At 38.3% G+C, this 24,068-nt stretch overlaps 1 protein-coding gene across 1 annotated transcript in view; it reads left to right on the top strand.

Annotated features, from left to right (window-relative positions):
• The window catches only part of COL24A1 (collagen type XXIV alpha 1 chain), a 440,433-nt gene that overhangs the window by 193,344 nt on the left and 223,021 nt on the right, over positions 1 to 24,068 (top strand). Inside the window, exon 20 of the mRNA XM_055403313.2 lies at positions 3,419 to 3,472. Within this exon, the coding sequence (XP_055259288.2) occupies positions 3,419 to 3,472 (54 nt within the window). The remainder of the gene's footprint in view (positions 1 to 3,418; positions 3,473 to 24,068) is intronic.

Below are 24,068 nucleotides of genomic sequence, written 5' to 3'. Positions count from 1 at the left end.
CAAAATGGGCTCAATTAAATACGGTAATGGTAGGGACCTAACAGAAGCAGAAGCTATTAAGAAGAGGTGGCAAGAATACACAGAAGAACTGTACAAAAAAAATCTTCATGACCCAGATAATCATGATGGTGTGATCACTCACCCAGAGCCAGACATCCTGGAATGTGAAGTCAAGTGGGCCTTAGAAAGCATCACTACGAACAAAGCTAGTGGAGGAGATGGAATTCCAGTTGAGCTATTTCAAATTCTGAAAGATGATGCTGTGAAAGTGCTGCACTCAATATGCCAGCAAATTTGGAAAACTCAGCAGTGCCCACAGGACAGGAAGAGGTCAGTTTTCATTCCAAGACCAAAGAAAGGCAGTGCCAAGGAATGCTCAAACTACCACAATTGCACTCATCTCACACGCTAGTAAAGTAATGCTTAAAATTCTCCAAGCCAGGCTTCAGCAATACGTGAACCGTGAACTTCCAGATAGTCAAGCTCATTTTAGAAAAGGCAGAGGAACCAGAGATCAAATTGCCAACATCCGCTGGATCGTGGAAAAAGCAATAGAGTTCCAGAAAAGCATCTATTTCTGCTTCATTGACTATGCCAAAGCCTTTGACTGTGTGGATCCCAATAAACTGTGGAAAATTCTGAAAGAGATGGGCATACCAGACCACCTGATCTGCCTCTTGAGAAACCTATATGCAGGTCAGGAAGCAACAGTTAAGAACTGGACATGAAACAACAGACTGGTTCCAAATAGGAAAAGGAGTCTGTCAAGGCTGTATATTGTAACCCTGCTTATTTAACTTATATGCAGAGTACATCATGCGAAATCCTGGGCTGGAGGAAGCACAAGCTGGAATCAAGATTGCCGGGAGAAATATCAATAACCTCAGATATGCAGATGACACCACCTTTATGGCAGAAAGTGAAGAAGAACTAAAGAGCCTCTTGATGAAAGTGAAAGAGGAGAGTGAAAAAGTTGGCTTAAAGCTCAACATTCAGAAAACTAAGATCATGGCATCTGGTCCCATCACTTCCTGGCAAATAGATGGGGAAACAGTGGCTGATTTTATGTTTCTGAGCTCCAAAATCACTGCAGATGGTGACTGCAGCCATGAAATTAAAAGACGCTTACTCCTTGGAAGGAAAGTTATGACCAACCTAGACAGCATATTGAAAAGCAAACACATTACTTTCTCAACAAAGGTCCGTCTAGTCGAGACTATGGTTTTTCCAGTAGTCATGTATGGATGTGAGAGTTGGACTATATAGAAATCTGAATGCCGAAGAATTGATGCTTTTGAATTGTGGAGTTGGAGAAGACTCTTGAGAGTCCCTTGTACTGCAAGGAGATCCAACCAGTTAATCCTAAAGGAGATCAATCCTGGGTGTTCATTGGAAGGACTGATGCTGAAGCTGAAACTCCAATACTTTGGCCACCTGATGTGAAGAGTTGACTCATTAGAAAAGACCTTGATTCTGGGAAAGATTCAGGGCAGGAGGAGAAGGGGACGACAGAGGATGAGATGATTGGATGGCATCACCGACTCAATGGTCATAGGTTTGGGTGTACTCCGGGAGCTGGTGATGGACAGGGAGGCCTGGCGTGCTGTGGTTCATGGGGTCGCAAAGAGTCAGACACGACTGAGCGACTGAACTGAACTGAAACTGAGGACCCTAGGATGATGTGAGATTCTTAGATGGGACCTAACTCAGGGTACTGGAGGTCAAAGAAATATTTGCAAGTAATATATTATTTAATCTCTTATTTAAAATGTAAGTGTTGCAGATGAAGAAAGATACAGAAAAATTATTCAATGCAGAGAAGGTGTATGTGTGTGCATGCACACGTGCGCACGCCCAGTTGTGTCCAACTTTTTGCGATCCCATGGGCTGTAGCCTGCTAGACTCCTCTGTCCAAGAGTTTTCCCAGGCAAGAATACTGGCTGCTGCTGCTGCTAAGTCACATCAGTCCTGTCCGACTCTGTGCGACCCCATAGACGGCTGCCCACCAGGCTCCCCTGTTCCTGGGATTCTCCAGGCAAGAACACTGGAGTGGGTTGCTATTTCCTCCTCCAGAGAGTGAAGGTATAGGTGATCCTGATTTCCCTCAGAAAAGCATGTCTGAATTGAATGTATTTTGTTCCAAGGCTTCCAGAAATCTGACCTTGTGTCCAGTCTTTCTGTTACCACTGCCTTTTCTCTTGCCAGAAACATCCACAAGTAATATTTTCTCCACAGAAACCAAGTTTAAATTGGAATCAAGACATTTCTTTCCTAATCCAAACTGGATGAATTGGTATCACTTACTTTTGATTTTTTTTTCCCCAAGATGAGTTTTCCAGAATCAACCTTGCCTAGTCTATCTTACTTGTTGGCATTAATTATCATAATATTTACCCCTCCACTGAACTGTCTTTTCTAGCTGATATTCATACTTAATTTCAGCCTTCTTAACTTTTAAAGATGTGATTTTTCTATGTGTCTTGCTTTTTATTCCTTTTTCCATGTCAGAAGAAAACACTAAAATAACTATCTGTGACAAAATATAAGGAAACTAATTATTAGCTTATTGTCAATATTGAAACTGATCCTAATGAATTTCATTCTAATGTATTATTTGAGAGAGAATACTGCTGTAACATTTTAGAGCAACTTTCTTGGCTGTTTCTCAGCACAAACTTATTTAACACTTTGGTCCATTTTTATTTCTTGAAACAACTGTTTTAGACTGCTAAAGTATAATTTCCAAAAAGGTAATATTATGATTTTCAGGCAAATATTAAATAAACATAGGTCAAAGACTTCATTCAATTCATTAACTAATGATAGAATCAGTAAAATGTCAAAATAAATTCAAAGAACATTTGATCTATTTATAGACAGTTGAATATGGGAATGTTAGAATAAGATAGTTGAGTCTGATATAAAACTAATTAGTATCCTGTATATTAAGCTATAACCTGTGGGTTGTTTTTTTCTTTTTCGCCAAACAGAAGAATTAATGTGTTGTTAGTAAACAGTGAGTCTAACGAAGTACATTCTCCTAATTGTTGGGTGACTCTGTGTCCCATATGACACTGAAAAGACCTGTTACATATCTTTTTGTCTTTTTTTCAAGTTTTGAATGATACTGAATATGATGTAAAATTTTTCTTAGGCTAGATTAGAGAATTTTCTTTGGGTATGAGGATTGTTTGTGAATAATTGATGAAGTAAGCTTTATTTTAGTATACCTTATAAGCTTTTCATTCCATTGTCAGACAACTGCCTAACAATATTTAATATTGAAAGATATTAATTTTGAGGAGAATAAATCATTTTAACTGGACATCAAAGAAAGGCAAAGGGAATTTTTGTATGCTTAATAAATTGGAAGTAACTTGCTATGGAATAAACTCCCTATATTTTTTGTATTCCCTAGGGTTTTCCTGGAGATATTGGGATTCCTGGACAAAATGGCCCTGAAGGATCAAAGGTAAAGAAAAAAAACAGAAAATAAAGGAAAAAAAAAGAAAAGGATTGTATCTATAGTTTTCTACTCTCAAATCTCCGTGAATGGGTAAAAACTACTTTAGAAATATCAGAACATTTCTGGATATTTTTGAGCTGTCTCAAGTGCATTTTAAAAAACCTTTTAGATCTTATTTCAAAATAATCAGGAAGTAGTTTGCGTGTCTGGTTGTTTTTTTTGGTGTCAAAAGACATACTCTTAGAGTAGAAGTATGTTTATACAGTCTCTTGGGTTCAGGTTATTGAAAATGATTTTCCTGGTTTGGTCTAGGCTTAGATTAGGGTGACAGTATTTGCAAAGCACATAAATAACTGAAAATAGATTTAAGAGGTGAAAAATATTTAAAAAGCCAAAAATCTATAGCATGCACAAAATAGGTGAGAGTATTTTGACCACTAAAACCAATAAAGTATTTAGGGCCAATAAAATATCCACTGATTAAAATAAAGAAAGCCTATGGAGTTCTAGAATTTATACCTAGCACAAACTACGAGAAAAACCTGGTCATTTCTAACTTCAATTACTTTTGCTGTATATATATACTAGATATTATCCATAGCAAAACTTTAAATACCAAGCTTTCCAAGCAGGCTGACATAGAATGAGCATTGTAAACAAATAAAGCATTGTGAATAAATACACAGAATGAAGTTTGAGAACTGGCACGTTATGAAGTACAGCTGCTGCAGAAGGTCATTAGTATGAGTAGAGAGGAAGTGTTAGGGGATGAAGCTGGAAAGGATATTAATATAGCCATATTTGTTAGTGTACTATAGTGGCAAGTCCTAAAATTCATAGTAAATGTTTTGCAGACATGTCCTTTAATCTTCACAACAGTTTTATGAGGTAGATATTACCCCCATTTTATAGATAGTTAAGTTATTCCCTCACAGTCACATAACTTTTCAAGTGACTAAACCAGGATTCTAATCCGGAAATGATTTCAAAGTCTGAGCTCTTAACCACTTAGTTTCAGGATTAAATTGTGGGAAATATTTAAGACCATTTTGAAGAGTCTCTCCTTCTTCCATGGGTATCATGAAGAAATCAACGATTTTTAAGGAGCAAAGCATTGTAGGTGATTTATGTTTTATAAAGATACCTCTTATATCAGCATGGAGGATAGTTTAATAGGAGAGAAAATGAAGGCAAAGAGATGAGCTGGAAAAAGCTGGAAAAGAAGTTATAAAGATCTGAAGTGTAATAGAATATTCATTCAATCAACAAATATTTACTGACTGCCTCTTACATGACATCCATTGTGCTAGACAAGGGCTGCAAAAGTGAAAAGTCCTGTTCCCTGTTTTCAAGAAACTTAAAATCTAGAGGAGTATATGTAGGAAATCCTTTATAATAACCATATAAATAGCATATAATATGTGATACTGTGAGAGTACAGGGTTAGGGGACTCAGATTGCACTTTGTAGAGAAGGTAGCACTTGAGCTGACATAATGAATGAATAGGAATTTGCAGACAAGTGTGCATGCATGGCATTATATATAAGAGGTGTATGGCATTCAAGAAAAGGAAACTTGTGAGAAGATGAAGGTACAGTATTTGAAACATATTGTAATTAAAAGTTATTCACTGTTTATGTGAAGTTCAAATTAGCTGGACATACTGTGTGTTATCTGGCAACACTACCAGATAACACAACACTGGCCACCTGTCAACTCCCCCACATATACACAACTGTATTTCCTCCTCCCTTTCTGTCTCCTCTCCTCAGTATGCAAGTTTCATACACGTTTCATATCAAACCCTCTCCTGGCTCCTGACTGACTTCATGCCATCAATTATCACCTTTATCCTAATCTGTACTGTGACTCAAATTTCCCCACTTTGCCCTTGAAACCATTTTCACTGCTAATGTTTTAGTTTAGGCCCTATTTATTCCTGATGGGCTTCCGTCTATGGGGTCACACAGAGTCGGACGTGACTGAAGTGATTTAGCAGCAGTAGCAGCATTCTTCACCAGGACTAGTGTAGTTCAGGTCAGTCACTCAGTCATGTCCGAATCTTTGTAACTCCATGGACTGCAGCATGCCAGGCTTCCCAACTTGCTCAAACTCATGTCCATCGAGTTGGTGATGCCATCCAACCTTCTCATCCTCTGTTTTCCCCTTCTCCTCCTGTCTTCAATCTTTCCCAGATTCAGGGTCTTTTCCAATGAGTCAGATCTTCTCATCAGGTGGCCAAAGTATTGGAGTTTCAGCTTCAGTATCAGTCCTTGCAATGAATATTCAGGACTGATCTCCTTTAGGATGGACTGGTTGGATCTTCTTGCAGTCCAAGGGACTCTCAAGAGTCTTCTCCAACACCACAGTTCAAAAGCATCAATTCTTCGGTGCTCAGCTTTCTTTATGGTCCTACTCTCACATCCACATGTGGCTTCTGAGAAAACCATAGCTTTGACTAGACAGACCTTTGTCAGAAAAGTAATGTCTCTAATTTTTAATATGCTGTCTAGGTTGGTCATAGCTTTTATTCTAGGGAGCAAGTGTCTTTTAATTTCATGGCTGCAGTCACCATCTGCAGTGATTTTGGAGCCCAAGAAAATAGTCTGTCACTGTTTCCATTGTTTCCCCATCTATTGCCATGAAGTGATGGGACCAGATGCCATGATCTTAGTTTTTTGAATATTGAGTTTTAGGTCAGCTTTTTCACTCTCCTCTTTCACTTTCAGCAAGAGGCTCTTATGTTTTAAATATAGCAGTCCATACTTGTCTGTCCCAAACTCACAATCTATCCTTCCATCACACCTTTCCCCACCAGTAACCATAAGTTCGTTCTCTAAGTTTGTGAGTCTGTTTCTGTTTTGTAAATAAGTGCATTTGTATCAATTTATTAGATTCCACATATAACTGATATCATATGATATTTGTCTTTCTCTGACTTACTTAATTTAGTATGATAGTCTCCAGGTCCATCCATGTTACTGCAAATTGTATTATCTCATTCTTTTCAGTGGCTGAGTCATATTCCACTGTATATACATACCACCTCTCCTATATTATCTGGACTTCTCTGATAGCTCAGTTGGCAAAGAATCCATGTGCAATGCAGGAGACCCTGGTTCAATTCCTGGGTCTGGAAGGTACGCTGGAGAAGGGATAGGCTACTCACTCCAATATTCTTGGGCTTTCCTTGTTGCTTAGCTGGTAAAGAATCTGCCCTCAATGCAGGAGACCTGGGTTCGATCACTGGGTTGGGAAGATTCCCCTGGGGAAGGGAAAGGCTATCTACTCCAGTATTCTGGCCTGGAGAATTCCATGGACTGTATAGTCCATGGGATCACAGAGTTGGACACAACTGACTTTCACTTTCTCCTTTATCTAGTCCACTGTCCATGGACATTTAGGTTGCCTCCATGTCCTTGCTAATTTTTTTAAATTTATTTATTTTTAGTTGAAGGATAATTGCTTTACAGTATTGTGTTGATTTCTACCAAACATCAACATTAATCAGCCATAGGTATACCCATGTCCCCTCCCACCTGAAAACATGTCCTGGCTATTGTATGCTGCAGTGAACGTTGGGGCACATATGTCTTTTGAATTATGATTTTCTCCAGATATGTGCCCAGGAGTGGGTTGCTGGATCATGTAGTAGCTCTATTTTTAATTTATTGAGGAACTGTCATACTGTTCTCCACAGTGGCTAAAACAATTTACATTACCAAACTATGTAGAAGGAGTCCCGTTTCTACACACCTTCTCCAGCATTGTTTGCAGGCTTTTTGTTGATGGTCCTTCTGACTGGTGGGAGGTGCTGTGTCATTGTAGTTTTGATTTGCATTTCTCTAATAATTAATAATATTGAGCATATTTTCATGTGTTTTGGCCATCTGTATGTCTCATTTGGTTAAATGTCTGTTTAGATCTTCTGTCCATCTTTTGATTTAATTTTTTTCCTTTGTTTTGATCTGCGTGAGTTGTTTGTAAATTTTGGAGGTTAATCACTTGTTGGTCTCTTTGCAAATATTTTCTCACATTCTGTGGGTTGTCTTTTGGTTTGTTTATGGTTTCCTTTGCTGTGTAAAAGTTTTTGAATTTAATTAGGTCTTACTTGTTTATTTTTGTTTTTATTTACATTACTCTGCTGCTGCTGCTGCTAAGTCACTTCAGTCGTGTCCGACTCTGTGTGACCCCATAGACGGCAGCCCACCAGGCTCCCCCGTCCCTGGGATTCTCCAGGCAAGAACACTGGAGTGGGTTGCCATTTCCTTCTAAGAGACAAAAAAAAAGATGCTACTGAAATTTATGTCAAAGAATATTCTTCCTATGTTCTAAGAGTTTTATAGTATCCAATCGTACATTTAGGTCTTTAATCCATTTTGAGTTAATTTTTTTGTATGGTGTCAAAAAATGTTCTAATTTCACTTTTTTACACATAGCTGTCCTATTTTTCCAACACCACTTATTGAAGATACTGTCTTTTCTCCATTGTATATTCTTGCCTCCTTTGTTGTAGATTAGATGACCATAGGTGTGTGGATTTATTTCTGGACTTTCTACCCTGTTCTGTTGATGGATGTTTCTGTTCTTGTGACTGTAGCTGTATATGAAGTCAGGGAATGTGATTCTTCTAGCTCTGTTTTTGTTTCTCAGGACTGCTTTGACTATTCAGGGTGTTCTGTGTCTCCCTACAGATTTTAAGATTTTTGTTCTAGTTCTGTGAAAAATGCCATTGGTAATTTGATAGGGATTGCAATGAATCTGTAGATTGCCTTGATAGTATAGTCATTTTGACAATGTTGATTCTTCCAATCTAAAAACATTTATATTTTTCCATCTGTTTGTGTCATCTTCACTTTCATCAGCATCTTACAGTTTTTGGAATACAGGTCTTTTTCCTCCTTACATGAGTTTATTCCTAGGTATTTTATCCTTTCTGTTGCAGTGGTAAGTGGGATTGTTTTATTAATTTTTCTTTCTGATTCTTCATTGTTCAGTCAGTTCAGTCGCTCAGTCGTCTTTGACTCTTTGTGACCCCATGAATCACAGCACGCCAGGACTCCCTGTCCATCACCAACTCCCAGAGTTCACTCAAACTCATGTCCACAGAGTCGGTGATGCCATCCAGCCATCTCATTCTCAGTCGTCCCCGTCTCCTCCCACCCCCAACCTTTCCCAGCATCAGAGTCTTTTCCAGTGAGTCAACTCATCTCATGAGGTGGCCAAGCTATTGGAGTTTCAGCTTTAGCATCAGTCCTTCCAATGAACACCCAGAATTGATCTCCTTTAGAATGGATTGGTTGGATCTCCTTGCAGTACAAGGGACTCTCAAGAGTCTTCTCCAACACCACAGTTCAAAAGCATCAATTCTTCGGCGATCAGCTTTCTTCACAGTCCAACTCTCACATCCATACACGACCACGGGAAAAACCATAGCCTTGACTAGATGGACCTTTGTTGGCAAAATAATGTCTTTGCTTTTTAATATACTATCAAGGTTGGTCATAACTTTCTTTCCAAGGAGTAAGCGTCTTTTAATTTCATGGCTGCAATCACCATCTGCAGTGATTTTGGAGCCCATAAAAATAAAGTCTGGCACTGTTTCCACTGTTTTTCCATCTATTTCCCATGAAGTGATGGGACCAGATGCCATGATCTTTGTTTTCTGAATGTTGAGCTTCAAGCCAACCTTTTCACTCTCCTCTTTCACTGTCATCAAGAGGCTTTTGAGTTCCTCTTCACTTTCTGCCATAAGGGTGGTGTCATCTGCATATCTGAGGTTATTGATATTTCTCCCGGCAATCTTGATTCCAGGTTGTGCTTCTTCCAGCCCAGCGTTCCTCATGATGTACTCTGCATATAAGTTAAATAAGCAAGGTGACAATATACAGCCTTGATGTACTCCTTTTCCTATTTGGAACCAGTCTGTTGTTCCATGTACAGTTCTGACTGTTGCTTCCTGACCTGCATACATAGGGTATAGAAATACAAGTGATTTCTGTGTATTAATTTTGTATACTGAAACTTTGCCAAATTCATTGATGAGCTCTAAGAGTTTTCTGGTAGTTTCTTTAGGATTTTCTGTGCAGTATTGTGTCATCCGCAAACAGTGACCATTTTACTTCTTTTCTAATTTAGATTCCCTTCATTTTTTTCCTTCTCTAATGGTTATGGCTAGTATTTCCAAAACTAAGTTGGTTAAAAGTGGTAAGAGTGGAAATCCTTGTCTTGTTCCTGATTTTAGAGGAAATACTTTCAGCTTTTCACAGCTGAGTGTGATTTATCTGCAGTTTTGTCATATGTGGCCTTTATTATGTTGAGGGATGATCTCTTTATGCCCACTTTCTGGAGAGGGTTTTTTTAATCATAAATGGATATTTAATTTTGTCAAAGGCTTTTTCTGCATCTGTTGAGATGGTCATATGGTGTTGCAATTTGTTGATGTGCTGTATCATACTGATTGATTTGCACATTTTGAAAAATCCTTGCACCCCTGGGATAAATCTAAGTTGATCATGGTGTATGATCCTTTTAATGTAGCACTTTTTATTTTATACATAGTGGTTTGTACCTCTTAATTCCCACTCCATCTTGCCCTCAATTTTGTAATTTAATGTTTTAAATTATGCATATCTTACTAGGTGAAGAACACAGGATAGCTTTGTAAATCCTCTTCAGTTTGTAAATTGTATTTCTCTTAAATTTTCATTAAGAAAAATGTCAGAACTGAAGAAAGCCAGTTGACCTCCTGAATACTATTATAATACTAATCTTTAAAACTTCCTTCTCATTACTTTCTTCAGTTTTAAAATTACAATATTTAAAAGTGTGACAGAGATCTGAAGTTCAGACATTTTAATGAATATTAATGGTTGAATTTCCAGTGAGTAGTAATTACTTTTTGGATAACTTTATCTAATTTTTTTCAGTAATATGAGCTACTGACTCATTAGCACCAACATTATGAGACTAATTGTTTTTCTACACATCAGTGAATTTTAATATCTTAGATGATTTAATCAAGAGAACCAGAAAATTTTAAAAGAAGAAGAGTATGATTTTATGTTTTCTAGGTTGAGAAGGGTCTGTTTTTGTCTCCTTTTTTAATCTTTCCTATTTGTCTTGAAATTGTTCTAGAAATTCTAAAATTGGAAAAAGAGCCTACATATTGACCCTATTCACATGTGTTTCTTAGGTTGCATACATTATGTCATGGAAACATCTTAAAACTTTTTGTTTTCATATATATATCTTATTTGGAAACTGAGGACAATGTAAATTATTAAAGTTCTGTTTAGGCTATATAAATTAGTCATCAAGAAAACTATGTGCACTCTATTTGAAATACATGGTTATCCTATTTGCAAACAAAATGTGTTCCTTCCCGAGCAATTTGGCACAGCTCTAAAAGAAGCCTTTTATTTTCTCATTTTCTGCCAGTTGAATAAAAACCTCAAACTAACATTGGAAACTTGTGTTAATTATGGTTCCATCCATTGTGGGATTGTGTGTGTATGTATGTGTGCATATAGTTACAAAACATACTTCAGTAAGCCTTCTTGAGAGCTTCCCAATTTGGCAACTACTTTCATGCATTCCATAACATTAGCAAAACCACATCCCTTGCTGCTTACTGCAGAAAGTGAGTACCCAGTAAATATTCTCTGTTCTTCAGTAAACAGAGGAATGACTTATTTGTTGCCATAATGGTTTGTGTTGTTGCTTTGGCTATGGAATTAAGGGTGCTGCTGCTGCTGCTGCTGCTAAGTCACTTCAGTCGTGTCCGACTCTGTGTGACCCCATAGGCGGCAGCCCACCAGGCTCCCCCGTCCCTGGGATTCTCCAGGCAAGAACACTGGAGTGGGTTGCCATTTCCTTCTCCAATGTGTGAAAGTGAAAAGTGAAAGTGAAGTTGCTCAGTCATGTCTGACTCGTAGCGACCCCATGGACTGCAGTCTACCAGGCTCCTCCATCCGTGGGATTTTCTAGGCAAGAGTACTGGAGTGGCTTGCCATTGCTTTCTCCGATTAAGGGTGCTAACAACAGGCTATTCTTGTCTGTTGTATAATATCCCTGTAAAGTTTTTAGAAAAGTCCTATTTGTGAGGTTATGTTACAGAATATATGGAAATATTTTTTTACACTGAATTATTAAAGTGTGTTATATGCTTACCTGTATATAGGTGAGTTAACTTGCATTCCCAAATAGTTCTCTGAGATCACAGCAACCCCACCCTGAACAGGCACATTCCAAAGTCAAGATTTGGTACATAGACTTCCTATTTTAACCATTTGATTTTCCAGGCAGCATTTAGTCAGCTGAGAAGTATTTATTGAGTTTGTACAATGGGCAATGGACTTGTTAAGAAATTACTTGAAAATAAGATTAAAACTCAATATCTATGACAAATCTAGATACCATATTAAAAAGCAGAGACATTACTTTGTGACAAAGGTCATATAGTCAAAGCTATGGTTTTTCCAGTAGTCATGTATAGATGTGAGAGTTGGACCAAAAAGAAAGCTGAGTGCCGAAGAATTGATGCTTTTGAACTGTGGTGTTGGATAAGACTCTGGAGAGTGTCTTGGACAGCAAGGAGATCCAAACAGTCCATCCTAAAGGAAATTAGTCCTGAATATTTATTGGAATGACTGATGCTGAAGCTGAAGCTCCAGTACTTTGGCCACCTAATGCAAAGAGCTGACTCATTGGAAAATACCCTGATGCTGGGAAAGATTGAAGGCGGGAGGAGAAGGGCACGACAGAGGATGAGATAGTTGGATGGCATCACCGACTCGATGGACATGAGTTTGAGCAAGCACCGGGAGTTGGTGCTAGACAGGGATTTTTAAGTATGTAGTACAGTATTAACTGTATGCACATTTTTCACAGTGTATCTCTAGAATGTTTTCACCTTGCACCACTGAAACTTTGTACCCATTTAACAGCAATTCTAATTTCTACCTCCCACAAGCCCTACAACTATCATTCTTTCTGCTTCTATGAGTCTGACTGGGCTTCCCTGGTGGCTCAGACAATAAAGAAACTACTTTAGATACTTCATAGAATTATGCAATATTTGTCTTTCTGGGACTAGCATATTTCACTTAGCATAATGTCTTCAGGTTTCATTATGGCCTATGTCAGAATTTCACTCTTTTTGAAGACTGCATGAAAATAGTCCCTTATAAAAAATCCACATTTTATCTATCCACTCATACATCAATTAACATTAACGTTGTTCCACTTATGGGTATCAGTTCAGTTCAGTCACTAAGTTTTGTCCAACTCTTTGCAACCCCATGGACTGCAGCACACCAGGCTTCCCTGTCCGTCACCAACTTCTGGGTCTTGTTCAAACTCATGTCCATCGAGTCGGTGATGCCATCCAGCCATCTCATCCTTTATCATCCCCTTCTCCGCCTGCCGTCAATCTTTCACAGATTCAGGGTCCTTTCCAATGAGTCAGTTCTTCACGTCAGGTGACCAAAGCATTGGAATTTGAGCTACAGCATCAGTCCTTCCAATGAATATTCAGGACTAGTTTCCTTTAGGATTCACTGGTTTGATCCCCTTGCAGTTCAAGGGACTCTCAAGAGTCTTCTCCAAAACTACAGTTCAGAAACATCAATTCTTCGGTGCTCAGCTTTCTTTATGCTCCAACTCTCACATCCATACATTACAACTGAAAAACCATAACTTTGACTAGACGAACCTTAGTCAGCAAAGTAATGTCTCTGCTTTTTAAATGCTATCTCGATTTATCATAGATTTTCTTCCAAGGAATAAGTGTGTTTTAATTTCATGACTGCAGTCACCATCTGCAGTGATTTTGGAGCCCAAAAAAATAAAGTCTGAAAAAAAGAGTCTCTCACTGTTTCCATTGTTTCCCCATCTACTTGCCATGAAATGATGGGACTGGATGCCATGATCTTCATTTTTTGAATGTTTAGCCTTAAGACAACTTTTTCACTCTCTTCTTTCACTTTCATCAAGAGGCTCTTTAGTTCTTCACTTTCTTCTGTAAGGGTGGTGTCATCTGCATATCTGAGGTTATTGATATTTCTCCCAGCAATCTGGATTCCATTGTGTGCTTCATCCAGCCCTGCATTTTGCATGATGTACTCTGCATATACGTTAAATAAGCTGTATGACAATATACAGCCTTGATATACTCCTTTCCTAATTTGGAACCAGTCTGTTGTTCCATGTCCAGTTCTAACTCTTGCTTATTGACCTACATACAGATGTCTCAGGAGACAGGTAAGGTGGTCTGGTATTCCCACCTCTTTCAGAATTTTCCAGTTTGTCGTGATCCACACAATCAAAGGTTTTGGCATAGTCAATAAAGCAGAAATAGATGCTTTTCTGGAACTCTCTTGTTTTTTTGATGATCCAATGGATATTGGCAATTTGATCTCTGTTTCCTCTGCTTTTTCTAAATCCAGCTTGAACATCTGGAAGTTCACAGTTCACATACTGATAAAGCCTGTCTTGGAGAAATTGAGCATTAATTTGCTAGCCTATGAGAAGTTTGCAATTGTGTGGTAGTTTGAATGTTCTTTGGCATTGTCTTTCTTTGGGATTGGAATGAAAACTGACCCTTTCCAATCATGTGGCCACTGCTGAGTTGTCCAAATTTGCTGGCATATTGAGTGCAGCACTTTTGCAGCAGCATCTTTTAGGATTTGAAATAGCTCAACTGGAATTCCATCACCTCCAATGGCTTTGTTCGTAGTAATCGTTCCTAAGGCCCACGTGAATTCACATTCCAGGATGTCTGTTCAAGGTGAGTGATCACACAATCTTGGTTATCTGGGTCATGAAGATCTTTTTTGTATAGTTCTCCTGTGCATTCTTGCCACCTCTTCTTAATATCTTCTGCTTGTGTTAGGTCCATCCCATTTCTGTCCGTTATGGTGCCCATCTTTGCATGAAATGTTCCCTTGGTATCTCTCATTTTCTTGAAGAGATCTCTAGTGTTGTCCATTCTGTTGTTTTCCTCTATTTCTTTGCATTGATCACTAGGAAGGCCTTCTTTGCTCTCCTTGCTATTCTTTCGAACTCTGCATTCAAATGGGTATATCTTTTCTCCATTGCCTTTCGCTTCTCTTCTTTCCGCAGCTATTTGTAAGGCCTCCTCAGACAACCATTTTGCCTTTTCGCATTTCTTTTTCTTGCAGACGGTCTTGATCACTTCCTCCTATACAGTGTCACAAACCTCTGTCACCTCTGTCCATATTTCTTCAGGCATTCTGTCTATCAGATCTAATCCCTTGCATCTGTTTGTCACTTCTACTGCATAATCATAAGGGATTTGATTTAGGTCTAGTGGTTTTCCCTACTTTCTTCAATTTAAGTGTATTTTTGGCAATAAGGAGTTCATGATCTGAGCCACAGTCAGCTCCCGGTCTTGTTTTTGCTGACAGTGTAGAGCTTCTCCATCTTTGACTGAAAAGAATATAATCAATCTGATTTTGGTATTCACCATCCGATGACAGTTGTCTGTTTTTTTGGAAGAGGGTGTTTGCTATGACCAGTGTGTTCCCTTGGCAAAACTCTATTAGCCTTTGCCCTGCTTCATTTTGTACTCCAAGGCCAAACTTGCTTGTTACTTCAGGTATCTCTTGACTTCTTACTTTTGCATTCCAGTCCCCTGTAATAAAAAAGACATCTTTTTGGGGACATCTAAAAGGACATCTTTTAGTTCTAGAAGATCTGGTAGGTCTTCATAGAACCATTCAACTTCAGCTTCTTCAGCATTGGTGGTTGGGTTATAGTCTTAGATTACCGTGATGTTGAATGATTTGCCTTGGAAGTGAACTGAGGTCATTCTGTTGTTTTTGAGATTGTACCCAAGTCCTGCATTATGAACTTTCTTTTGTGGACCATGAGGGCTACTCCATTTCTTCTAAGGGATTTGTGCCCAATTAGTAGATATAATGGTCATCTGAATTAAATTCACCCATTCCAGTCCATTTTAGTTCCCTGATTCCTAAAATGTCGATGTTCACTCTTGCCATCTCCTGTTTGACCACTTAAAGTTTGCTGTGATTCATGGACCTAACATTCCAGGTTCCTATGTACTATTGTTCTTACAGCATCGGACTTTACTTCCATCACCAGTCACATCCACAACTGGGCATTATTTTTACTTTGGCTTCATCTCTTCATTCTTTCTGGAGTTATTTCTCCACTGATCTCCAGTAGCATATTGGGCACCTACCAACCTGGTGAGTCCATCCTTCAGTGTCCTATCTTTTCGCCTTTTCATACTGTTCATGTGGTTCTCCAGACAAGAATACTTACCATTGATCTGTATCTCTGTTTTTTGCTCGTATTAAACTGTTTTGATTATTTTAGCTTGGTAATATGTTTTAAAATCAAGACGTGTGAGACCTGCAGCTTTGTTCCGGTTCTTCAAAGTTGTTGTAGATATTCACAGTCATTTTTAGTTCCATATGAATTATAGAATTTTTTTCCTACCTACATAAAATTCCACTGGAATCTTGCTAAGGATTGCTTTGAATCTGTTGGTTGGATGGTATGGACATTTTAAAAATGTTAAGCCTTCCAATCCATGAGTAAGGGATATCCTTTCATTGTTTGTGTCTTTTTAAATTTCTCTCAGTAATGTTTTGTAGTAGACTCTCTTTCCATTTATTTGTGAACTTTAAATTTATTTCATCAGTGTATTTTCAGTGGATAGGTCTTTGACCTTCCTGATTAAATTTATTCCTATGTTTTTTATTGTTTTGGGGTGCAATTGTAAATGGGATTGTTTTGTTCATTTCACTGTTTTTTGGTTTGTAATGTATAGAATTCAACAGATATCTGTTTTTTGGTTTGTAATATTGGATACGACTGAGCGACTGAACTGAACTGAACTGAATATATAGAATTAAAGCAGATATCTGTGCATTGATTTTTGCACCCTGCAACTCTACTGAATTCATCTATTAATTCTAACTTTTTTGGTGGAGTCTTTTTCAATTTATATATATAATAATCATGCTGTGCTTAGTCACTCAGTCATGTCTGACTCTTTGCAACCCCATGGACTATAGCCCGACAAGCTCCTCTGTCCATGGAGATTCTCCAGACAAGAATACTGAAGTGTTGCCATGCCCTCCTCCAGGAGATCTTCCCAACCCAAGGATCGAACCCAGGTCTCCCGCATTGCAGGCAGATTCTTTACCATCTGAGCCACCAGGGCAGCCCTATTATCTGCAAATAGTGACAGTTTTACTTTTTCATTTCTAATTTGGATGCCTTTGATTTATTTCTATTTCTTGGCTAATTACTGTGGCTCAGACTTTCAATTCTATGTTGATCAGAAGTGGCAGAGGTGGGCATCTTTTATTGTTTCTTATAAAGCTGAAACTCCAATACTTTGGCCACCTCATGCGATGAGTTGACTCATTGGAAAAGACTCTGATGCTGGGAGGGATTGGGGGCAGGAGGAGAAGGGGACGACAGAGAATGAGATGGCTGGATGGCATCACCGACTTGATGGACATGAGTTTGAGTGAACTCCGGGAGTTGGTGATGGACAGGGAGGCCTGGCGTGCTGTGATTCATGGGGTCGCAAAAAGTCAGACACAACTGAGCGACTGAACTGAACTTAATCTTAGAAAAAACATCTTTCAGCTTTTCATTGTTGCTTATGAAGGTAGCTGCATATTTGTCATATATGGACTTTTATGTTGAGGTACATTCTCTCTATACTCACTTATTTGTTTGTTTTTTTTAATCATAAGTGGATTTTAATTTTGTCAAATGCTTTTTTACATCTATTGAGATGATCATGTGAGTTTTATGTTTCATTGTGTTAATGTGGTTTTTCACCTTGATTGATTTCATGCAGAAATGTTAAACCATCCTTCTATCCCTGGAATAAATCCTACCTGATCTTTGTGTGATACTTTTAATGTGCTTTTTTAAAAAAATTACAATACTGTGCTTTAGGGAGGCTGTGTCTGTGCATACCCACTTGTGCTATAAAGGTGTAGGGAAATTTGAAAAATGGTGCTTATCAGCACCTCAGTCCCAAAGTCCCAACTCATATCTGCCTCACTAGCAGTCACTTTAAGATTAGTAAATCAGTCTCCTTCACTCATGGTCCAGGCACTTCTCTAACTTCTGCTTTTGCAGTGAGTCCCAGAAGTTGTGAGACCATGCCTGAGTCCTTCAAAAGGAGTGTATCAGATTCCACAGCCCCCAGTTCCCTTGGATTAAGCCCCATTGAGTTTTGAAAGCCAGATTTTGGGGACCCTTATTTTTTTAGTGCAGGTATTGAGGTTTGGCATAAACCCCTTGTATTTCAGGGAGTAGCTCAAACCCATGAGATCCCTCCCTAAGGGGGTTGCTTATTGGAGGTGAATTGGAGGTGAACCACATGTCTACCTCTCCTACTTATCTCAGTGAGGCTTTTTTTATCCTTTGTTGTGGGGGAGCTGTGTAGCTAGTTCTTTTTCAGTGGTAATTGTTCTATATTTAGTTGTAGATTTGGTATGTCCATGGAAGGAGGTGCCATCTTGGACTACCCCACAATTGCTAGTTTTTTCCAAGGACTTTCACATCTATTTTCATTAAAGATATTGGCCACTAATTTTATGTTCTGGTAGTATCTTTATTTGGTTTGGTATCAGGGTAAAGCTGGCCTCATAAAATGTCTTTGAAAATATTCCCTCTTCAACTTTTCTGGAAGAGTTTCAGAAGGATTTACATTAATTCTTTTTTAAATGTTTGGTAGACTTCTCCAGGGAAACCATCCTAGGTTTTTTATTTACTGGGAGGTTTTGATTAATGATTTAGTCTCCTTGCTAGTTATAGTTATGTTCAGATTTTCTCTTTCTTCATGATTCAGTTTTTGTAGGTTGTGTATTTCTAGGAATTTTGCCTATTTCTTCTAGGTTATCCAATTTGTTACTGATATTAGTCTCTTGTGATCCTTTTTATTTGTCACATAGTCAGTGATGCAGAAGTAGATATTTTTTTGGAATTCCCTTGCTTTTTCTATGATCCAACTTATGTTGGCAATTTGATCTCTGATTCCTCTGCTTTGTCTAAATTCAGTTTGTACATCTGGAAGTTCTTAGTTGACATACTATTGAAGCCTGGCTTGGAGAATTTTGAGCATTACTTTGCTAGCATGTGAGATGAGTGCAATTGTGTGGTAGTTTGAACATTCTTTGGTGTTGGAATGAAAACTGAGCTTTTCCAGTCCTCTGGATACTGCTGCCCTTTCCAAATTTGTTGGCATATTGAGTGCAGCACTTTCACAGCATCATCTTTTAGCATTTGAAATAGCTCAGCTGGAATTCCATCATCTCCACTAGCTTTGTTCATAGTAATGCTTCCTAAGGCCCACTTGAGTGCATAATCCAGGATGTCTGGTTCTAGGCACACCATCATGATTATCTGGGTCATTAACACCTTTTACATGTAGTTCTCTGTGTATTCTTGCCACTTCTTAATCTCTTCTGCTTCTGTTAGGTCCTTGCTGATTCTGTCCTTTATTGTTCCCATCTTTGCATGAAAAGATGCAATTTTCATGAAGAAATTGCTAGTCTTTCCCATTGTAATGTTTTCCTCTATTTCTTTGCATTGTTCACTTAAGATTTTTTTTAATCTCTTCTTGCTATTCTCTGGAACTCTGCATTCAGTTGGGTATGTTCTTCCTTTCTCCTTTGCATTTTGCTTCTCTTCTTTTCTCACCTATCTGTATGGCCTCCTCAGACAGCCACTTTGCATTCTTCCATTTCTTTTTCTTGAGGATGGTTTTGGTCACCACTATCTGTGTGCCCAAATGTTACAAATCTCTGTCCATAGTTCTTCAAGGCACTCCGTCTACCAAATCTAATCCCTTGAATCTATTTGTCATCTCCACTATATAAGGGATTTTATTTAGGTCATACCTGAATGTAATCAGATAGTCATGTATGGATATGAAAGTTGGACCATAAAGAAGGCAGAGCACCAGAGAACTGATGTTTTTGTACTGTGGTGCTAGAAAAGACTCTTGAGAGTCCCTTGGACAGCAAGGAGATCAAACCAGACAATTCTAAAGGAAATTAACCCTGAATACTCATTGGAAGGAGTGATGTTGAAGCTGAAGCTCTAATACTTTGGCCACTGGATGGAAAGAGCTGACTTATTGGAAAAGTCCCTCATTCTGGGAAATATTGAAGGCAGAAGGAGAAGAGGGCTACAGAAGATGAGATGGGTGGATGGCATGACTGATTCAGTGGACAGGAACTTGGACAACCTCCAGGAGATGTTAAGGGGACAGGGAGGCCTGGTGTGCTGCAGTCCATGTGGTTGCAGAAAGTTGGACATGACTTGGTGACTGAGCAACAACAACAGCAATACCTGAATGGCCTAGTGATTTTCCCTTCTTTCTTCAATTTAAGCCTTAATTTTGCAATGAGGAGCTGATGATCTGAGCCACAGTCACAGTCAGCTCCAGGTCTTGTTTTTGGTGAATGAATAGAGCTTCTCCATCTTCGGATGCCAAGAATATAGTCAATCTGATTTTGGTATTGACCATCTGGTGATGTCCATATGTGGAGTTGCTTCTTTTACTGTTGGAAGAGAATGTTTGCCATGACCAGTGTGTTCTCTTGGCAAAACTCTGTTAGCCTTTGCCCTGCTTCATTTTGCACTCCAAGGCCAAAATTGCTTGTCACTCCTAGTATCTCTTGACTTCCTACCTTTGCATTCCAGTCCCCTATAATGAAAAGGACATCTTTTTTTGGTGTTAGTTCTAGAAAATCTGGTAGGTCTTCATAGAACCATTCAGCTTCTTTGGCAGTCAATGGTTAGGGCATAGTCTTGGTTTACTGTGATGTCGCATGATTTGCCTTGGAAGTGAACCGAGATCATTCTGTTGTTTTTGAGGTTGCACCCAAGTCCTGCATTATGAACTTTCTTTTGTTGACCATGAGGGCTATTCCATTTCTTCTAAGGGATTCTTGCCCATGGTAGTAGATATAATGGTCATCTGAATTAAATTTGCCCATTCCTTTCCATTTTAGCTGACAGATTCCTAAGATGTTCACTCTTGCCATCTCCTGTTTGACCTTATCCAATTTACCTTAATTCATAGATCTAACATTCCAGGTTCCTATGAGATACTGTTCTTTACAGAGTGGGACTTTACTTTCACTACGAGTCAAATCCACATCTTAGTGTTATTTACACTTTGGTTCAGCCTCTTCATTCTTTCTGGAACTATTTCTCCTGTCTTCCCTATTAGCATATTGGACACCTATCCACCTGGGGGAAGAGGGGGGGGTCTCATCTTCCAGTGAGACCTTTTCATGCTATTTGTGGGGTTCTCCAGGCAAGAATGCTGAAGTAGTTTGCCATTCCTTCCTCCAGTAACCACGTCTTGTCAGAACTCTTCACCATGACCCATGTGTCTTGGGTGGCTCCGCACAGTGTGCCTCGTAGCTTCATTGAGTTATACCAGGCTGTGATCCATGTGATTATCACGTGGTTATTGGTTAGCTTTCTGTGATTGTGGTTTTCATTCTGGAGACTGTGGGATTATAGTTTTTGCTTCTTCTCTCTGCCCTCCGATGAATGAGAATAAGAGGCTTATGCAGCTTTCTGATTGGAGAGACTGGCTGTGAGGAATACTGGGACTTCCTCTGGTGGGCAGGGCATGCTCAGTAAATCTTTAATCCAGTTGTCTACTGATGGCTGAGGCTTTGTTCCCTCCCTGTCACCCTCTGTGTCTATACTCACAATATTTATTTTGCTTGTTTTAGAAATTAATATAAATGAAATCATACTACATACATCAATTACTTTCTTCTTTCACTCAGTCTTATCTTTTCAGCTTATTCTAAGTTGATTAATATTATTTATAGCATGTTCATTTTCACTATATAGTAACTCATTATATAGATACACTATACCTTTTTAATTGATAGAACTATTGATATGTTTTCTGGCAGATATCTTTTAGGTTTCATAAATCTTTCATCTATGCTTGTAAACACTGTAAACTCGAATTTGGGGTTTCCATTTTCTATATATGGCCATTAGATCGTGAAGGACAGGGAAGCCTGGCCTGCTGCCGCCCATGGGGTCACAAAGAGTTGAACATGACTGAGTGACTGAACAACAACAACATTAGATCACAATTAATTCTTCAATTAAGTCTTTTCAATTTAAGTCTTTTCTGTTTCTACTGATTTTTATCAGCTCGACCTACTAATTTCTGGAAGAGACGTGTTAAAATTTCCCTCTCTAATAGTGGATTCCTCAATTCATCTTTATCCGTTTTAATGCATATATTTAGAAGTTGTGTTACTCAATGCATAAAAATTCTGGTTTTTCTCTTCCTAATGAACATAGCCTTTGATCATTATCAAATGACCCTCTTAATGCTAATAATCTGTTTTACCCTAAAATCTGTTAGCTCTAGAGTTTAAAGTGTTAGTCATTCAGTTGTGTCTGACTCTTTGTGACCCCATGGACTGTAGCCCACCAGGCACCTCTGTCCAGGGAATTCTTCAGCAAGAATACTACAATGGGTTACCATTTCCTTTTCCAGGGGATCTTCCCAACCCAGGGATGAACCCCCATCTCTTGCATTGCAGGCAGATTCTTTATCATCTGAGCCACCTACTTCAGCTATTTTGTGGCTGGCAAATTACTTCACATATATCCTCCTATTTTTTTAAATTTAATTTTCCTCATTTTTATGTTTTAGAGGTATTTCTTATAAACAGCCTGTAACTAGTTGTTCCCCTTTAACTCAACTTTTATTCCTTTAAGATTATAAATTATCTTGGAAGAGGAAGGAAAAAGGAACCTGGGCTTATTTGCCTCCCTGAAAGGGTATTTTTGTTTGTTTGTTTGTTTTAATCAGGGGGTGCCACTTTCACAGGCTAAATAGCTGCAGTGAGAGAATAGCAAAATCGAGTTCTCTTGGATCACTTAGCCCCTCTTCTGGGTTTGGAGCTAAGTTTTTTGAATATATTCTCCAATGTAAAATTTATCTTCATATATGCCTTTTGAGACCCCACACTTGTTGGTAAGATTTGGTGTGAACTTATTTTTAGATACATGTTTTTATTAACCTATCATAATTCAATACAAAGTTATTTGCACATCCTAAAAAATTTATGATCCCCCCAGAAAAGCTTTTGCTCCTTCATCCGGGTGCCATTTTCCACTTTGCTAATACTTCTATTCCATTACAACTCTTACTCTAGTTTTTATTTTAAATTGGCTTCTCCCATAGTAAATTATTAATTCATTGAGAATAAAGACTCTATATTATTCATATTTGCATAGTTCAGGACTACTATTGTACTTTTATTGGACCTTACACATAGTAGAAAATAAATAAAGTGTCTGTTGAAAAAATGAACATATGAATAAATAACTGAACATTAGCTATCCTGTGATGGAATTTAAATATCACAACATTTTGACTTTTAGTCTGAACATTAAAACCTTAGTGTTCTAGAAGACCATTTTAGATATTAAGAGTTAGAAGTCATGGTATCAGTCAGGATTCTTTGATTGTAAATAATGAAAACTCAACTAAAATATGATTGTATATGAGAAGTTTAGGAATTCAAACATAACTATACCCAGACCCCCAAAGATATCTTTAGAACCCAATCACTTCATTTATTAATCCATTGATTTCATTCTCAGATTCTCTCCCCTTCTTGGTTTCCTTCTGTTTAGGTTTACATCATCCTTAATGCTATTCTGTCTTCCCATTTGTTTCACTGTAAGCCAAAAATTTCTTTAGTTGGACTAACTTGGGTTTCTGGCTCATTACTGAACCAACCACTGTTTCTAGGCATGTGGATTATGCTGATTTAGATCCTTGTCACATATCCATCCTTAAATTTAGTCAAACTACATGAGGAAAGACTGCTTCATTAAGCAAAATTGGGATGCTTTTGCCAAAAAAAAAAGATGACTATATAGAACAGTATACGTTCATTTCAATAATCCATCTCTTCCTATTAAAAATAAGAAAGCTGAGCAAAAAAGCTAGGTTATTGCCTAAACTCATGCAGTTTCTTAAATAGTGCTTAGTACAAAATAAGCCTGTGATAGTGTATTACAGACTTTTAAGCTTGAACAGTTTTTCATTTTTTGATTGTGTTTAGAACATAGCAATTATAAACCAAGATATATCATGAAGGAAAGATTTTCATGCAGTTTATCACTCTGCTCCATTCCAAACCAAAAACCAGTCATGTAGGTAGATCTACTATTTGGCATAGTTATTTGTTACAGCTAAAAATTAGATTAAACCTTTTAATGGTTATAGGCTTACTAAAAGCAATAACTGAGCGACTTCACTTTCACTTTTCACTTTCCACTTTCACACATTGGAGAAGGAAATGGCAACCCACTCCAGTGTTCTTGCCTGGAGAATCCCAGGGAAGGGGGAGCCTGGTGGGCTTCCGTCTATGAGGTCACACAGAGTCGGACACGACTGAAGTGACTTAGCAGCAGCAGCAGCAAAAGCAATAATGCAAAATGTAGCTTTTAAAAAAGAGTTACTTAAAAATTTGGCTCATTGCCTAGTTAGAGGAACAGAACAAAACAAGAAAA

Source organism: Moschus berezovskii, chromosome 4, assembly GCF_049115385.1.
Source record: "Moschus berezovskii isolate FMDL1 chromosome 4, NW_MosBer_1.0, whole genome shotgun sequence".
Classification (NCBI taxonomy): domain Eukaryota; kingdom Metazoa; phylum Chordata; class Mammalia; order Artiodactyla; family Moschidae; genus Moschus; species Moschus berezovskii.
This window is presented reverse-complemented; position numbering and strand designations above follow the sequence as displayed.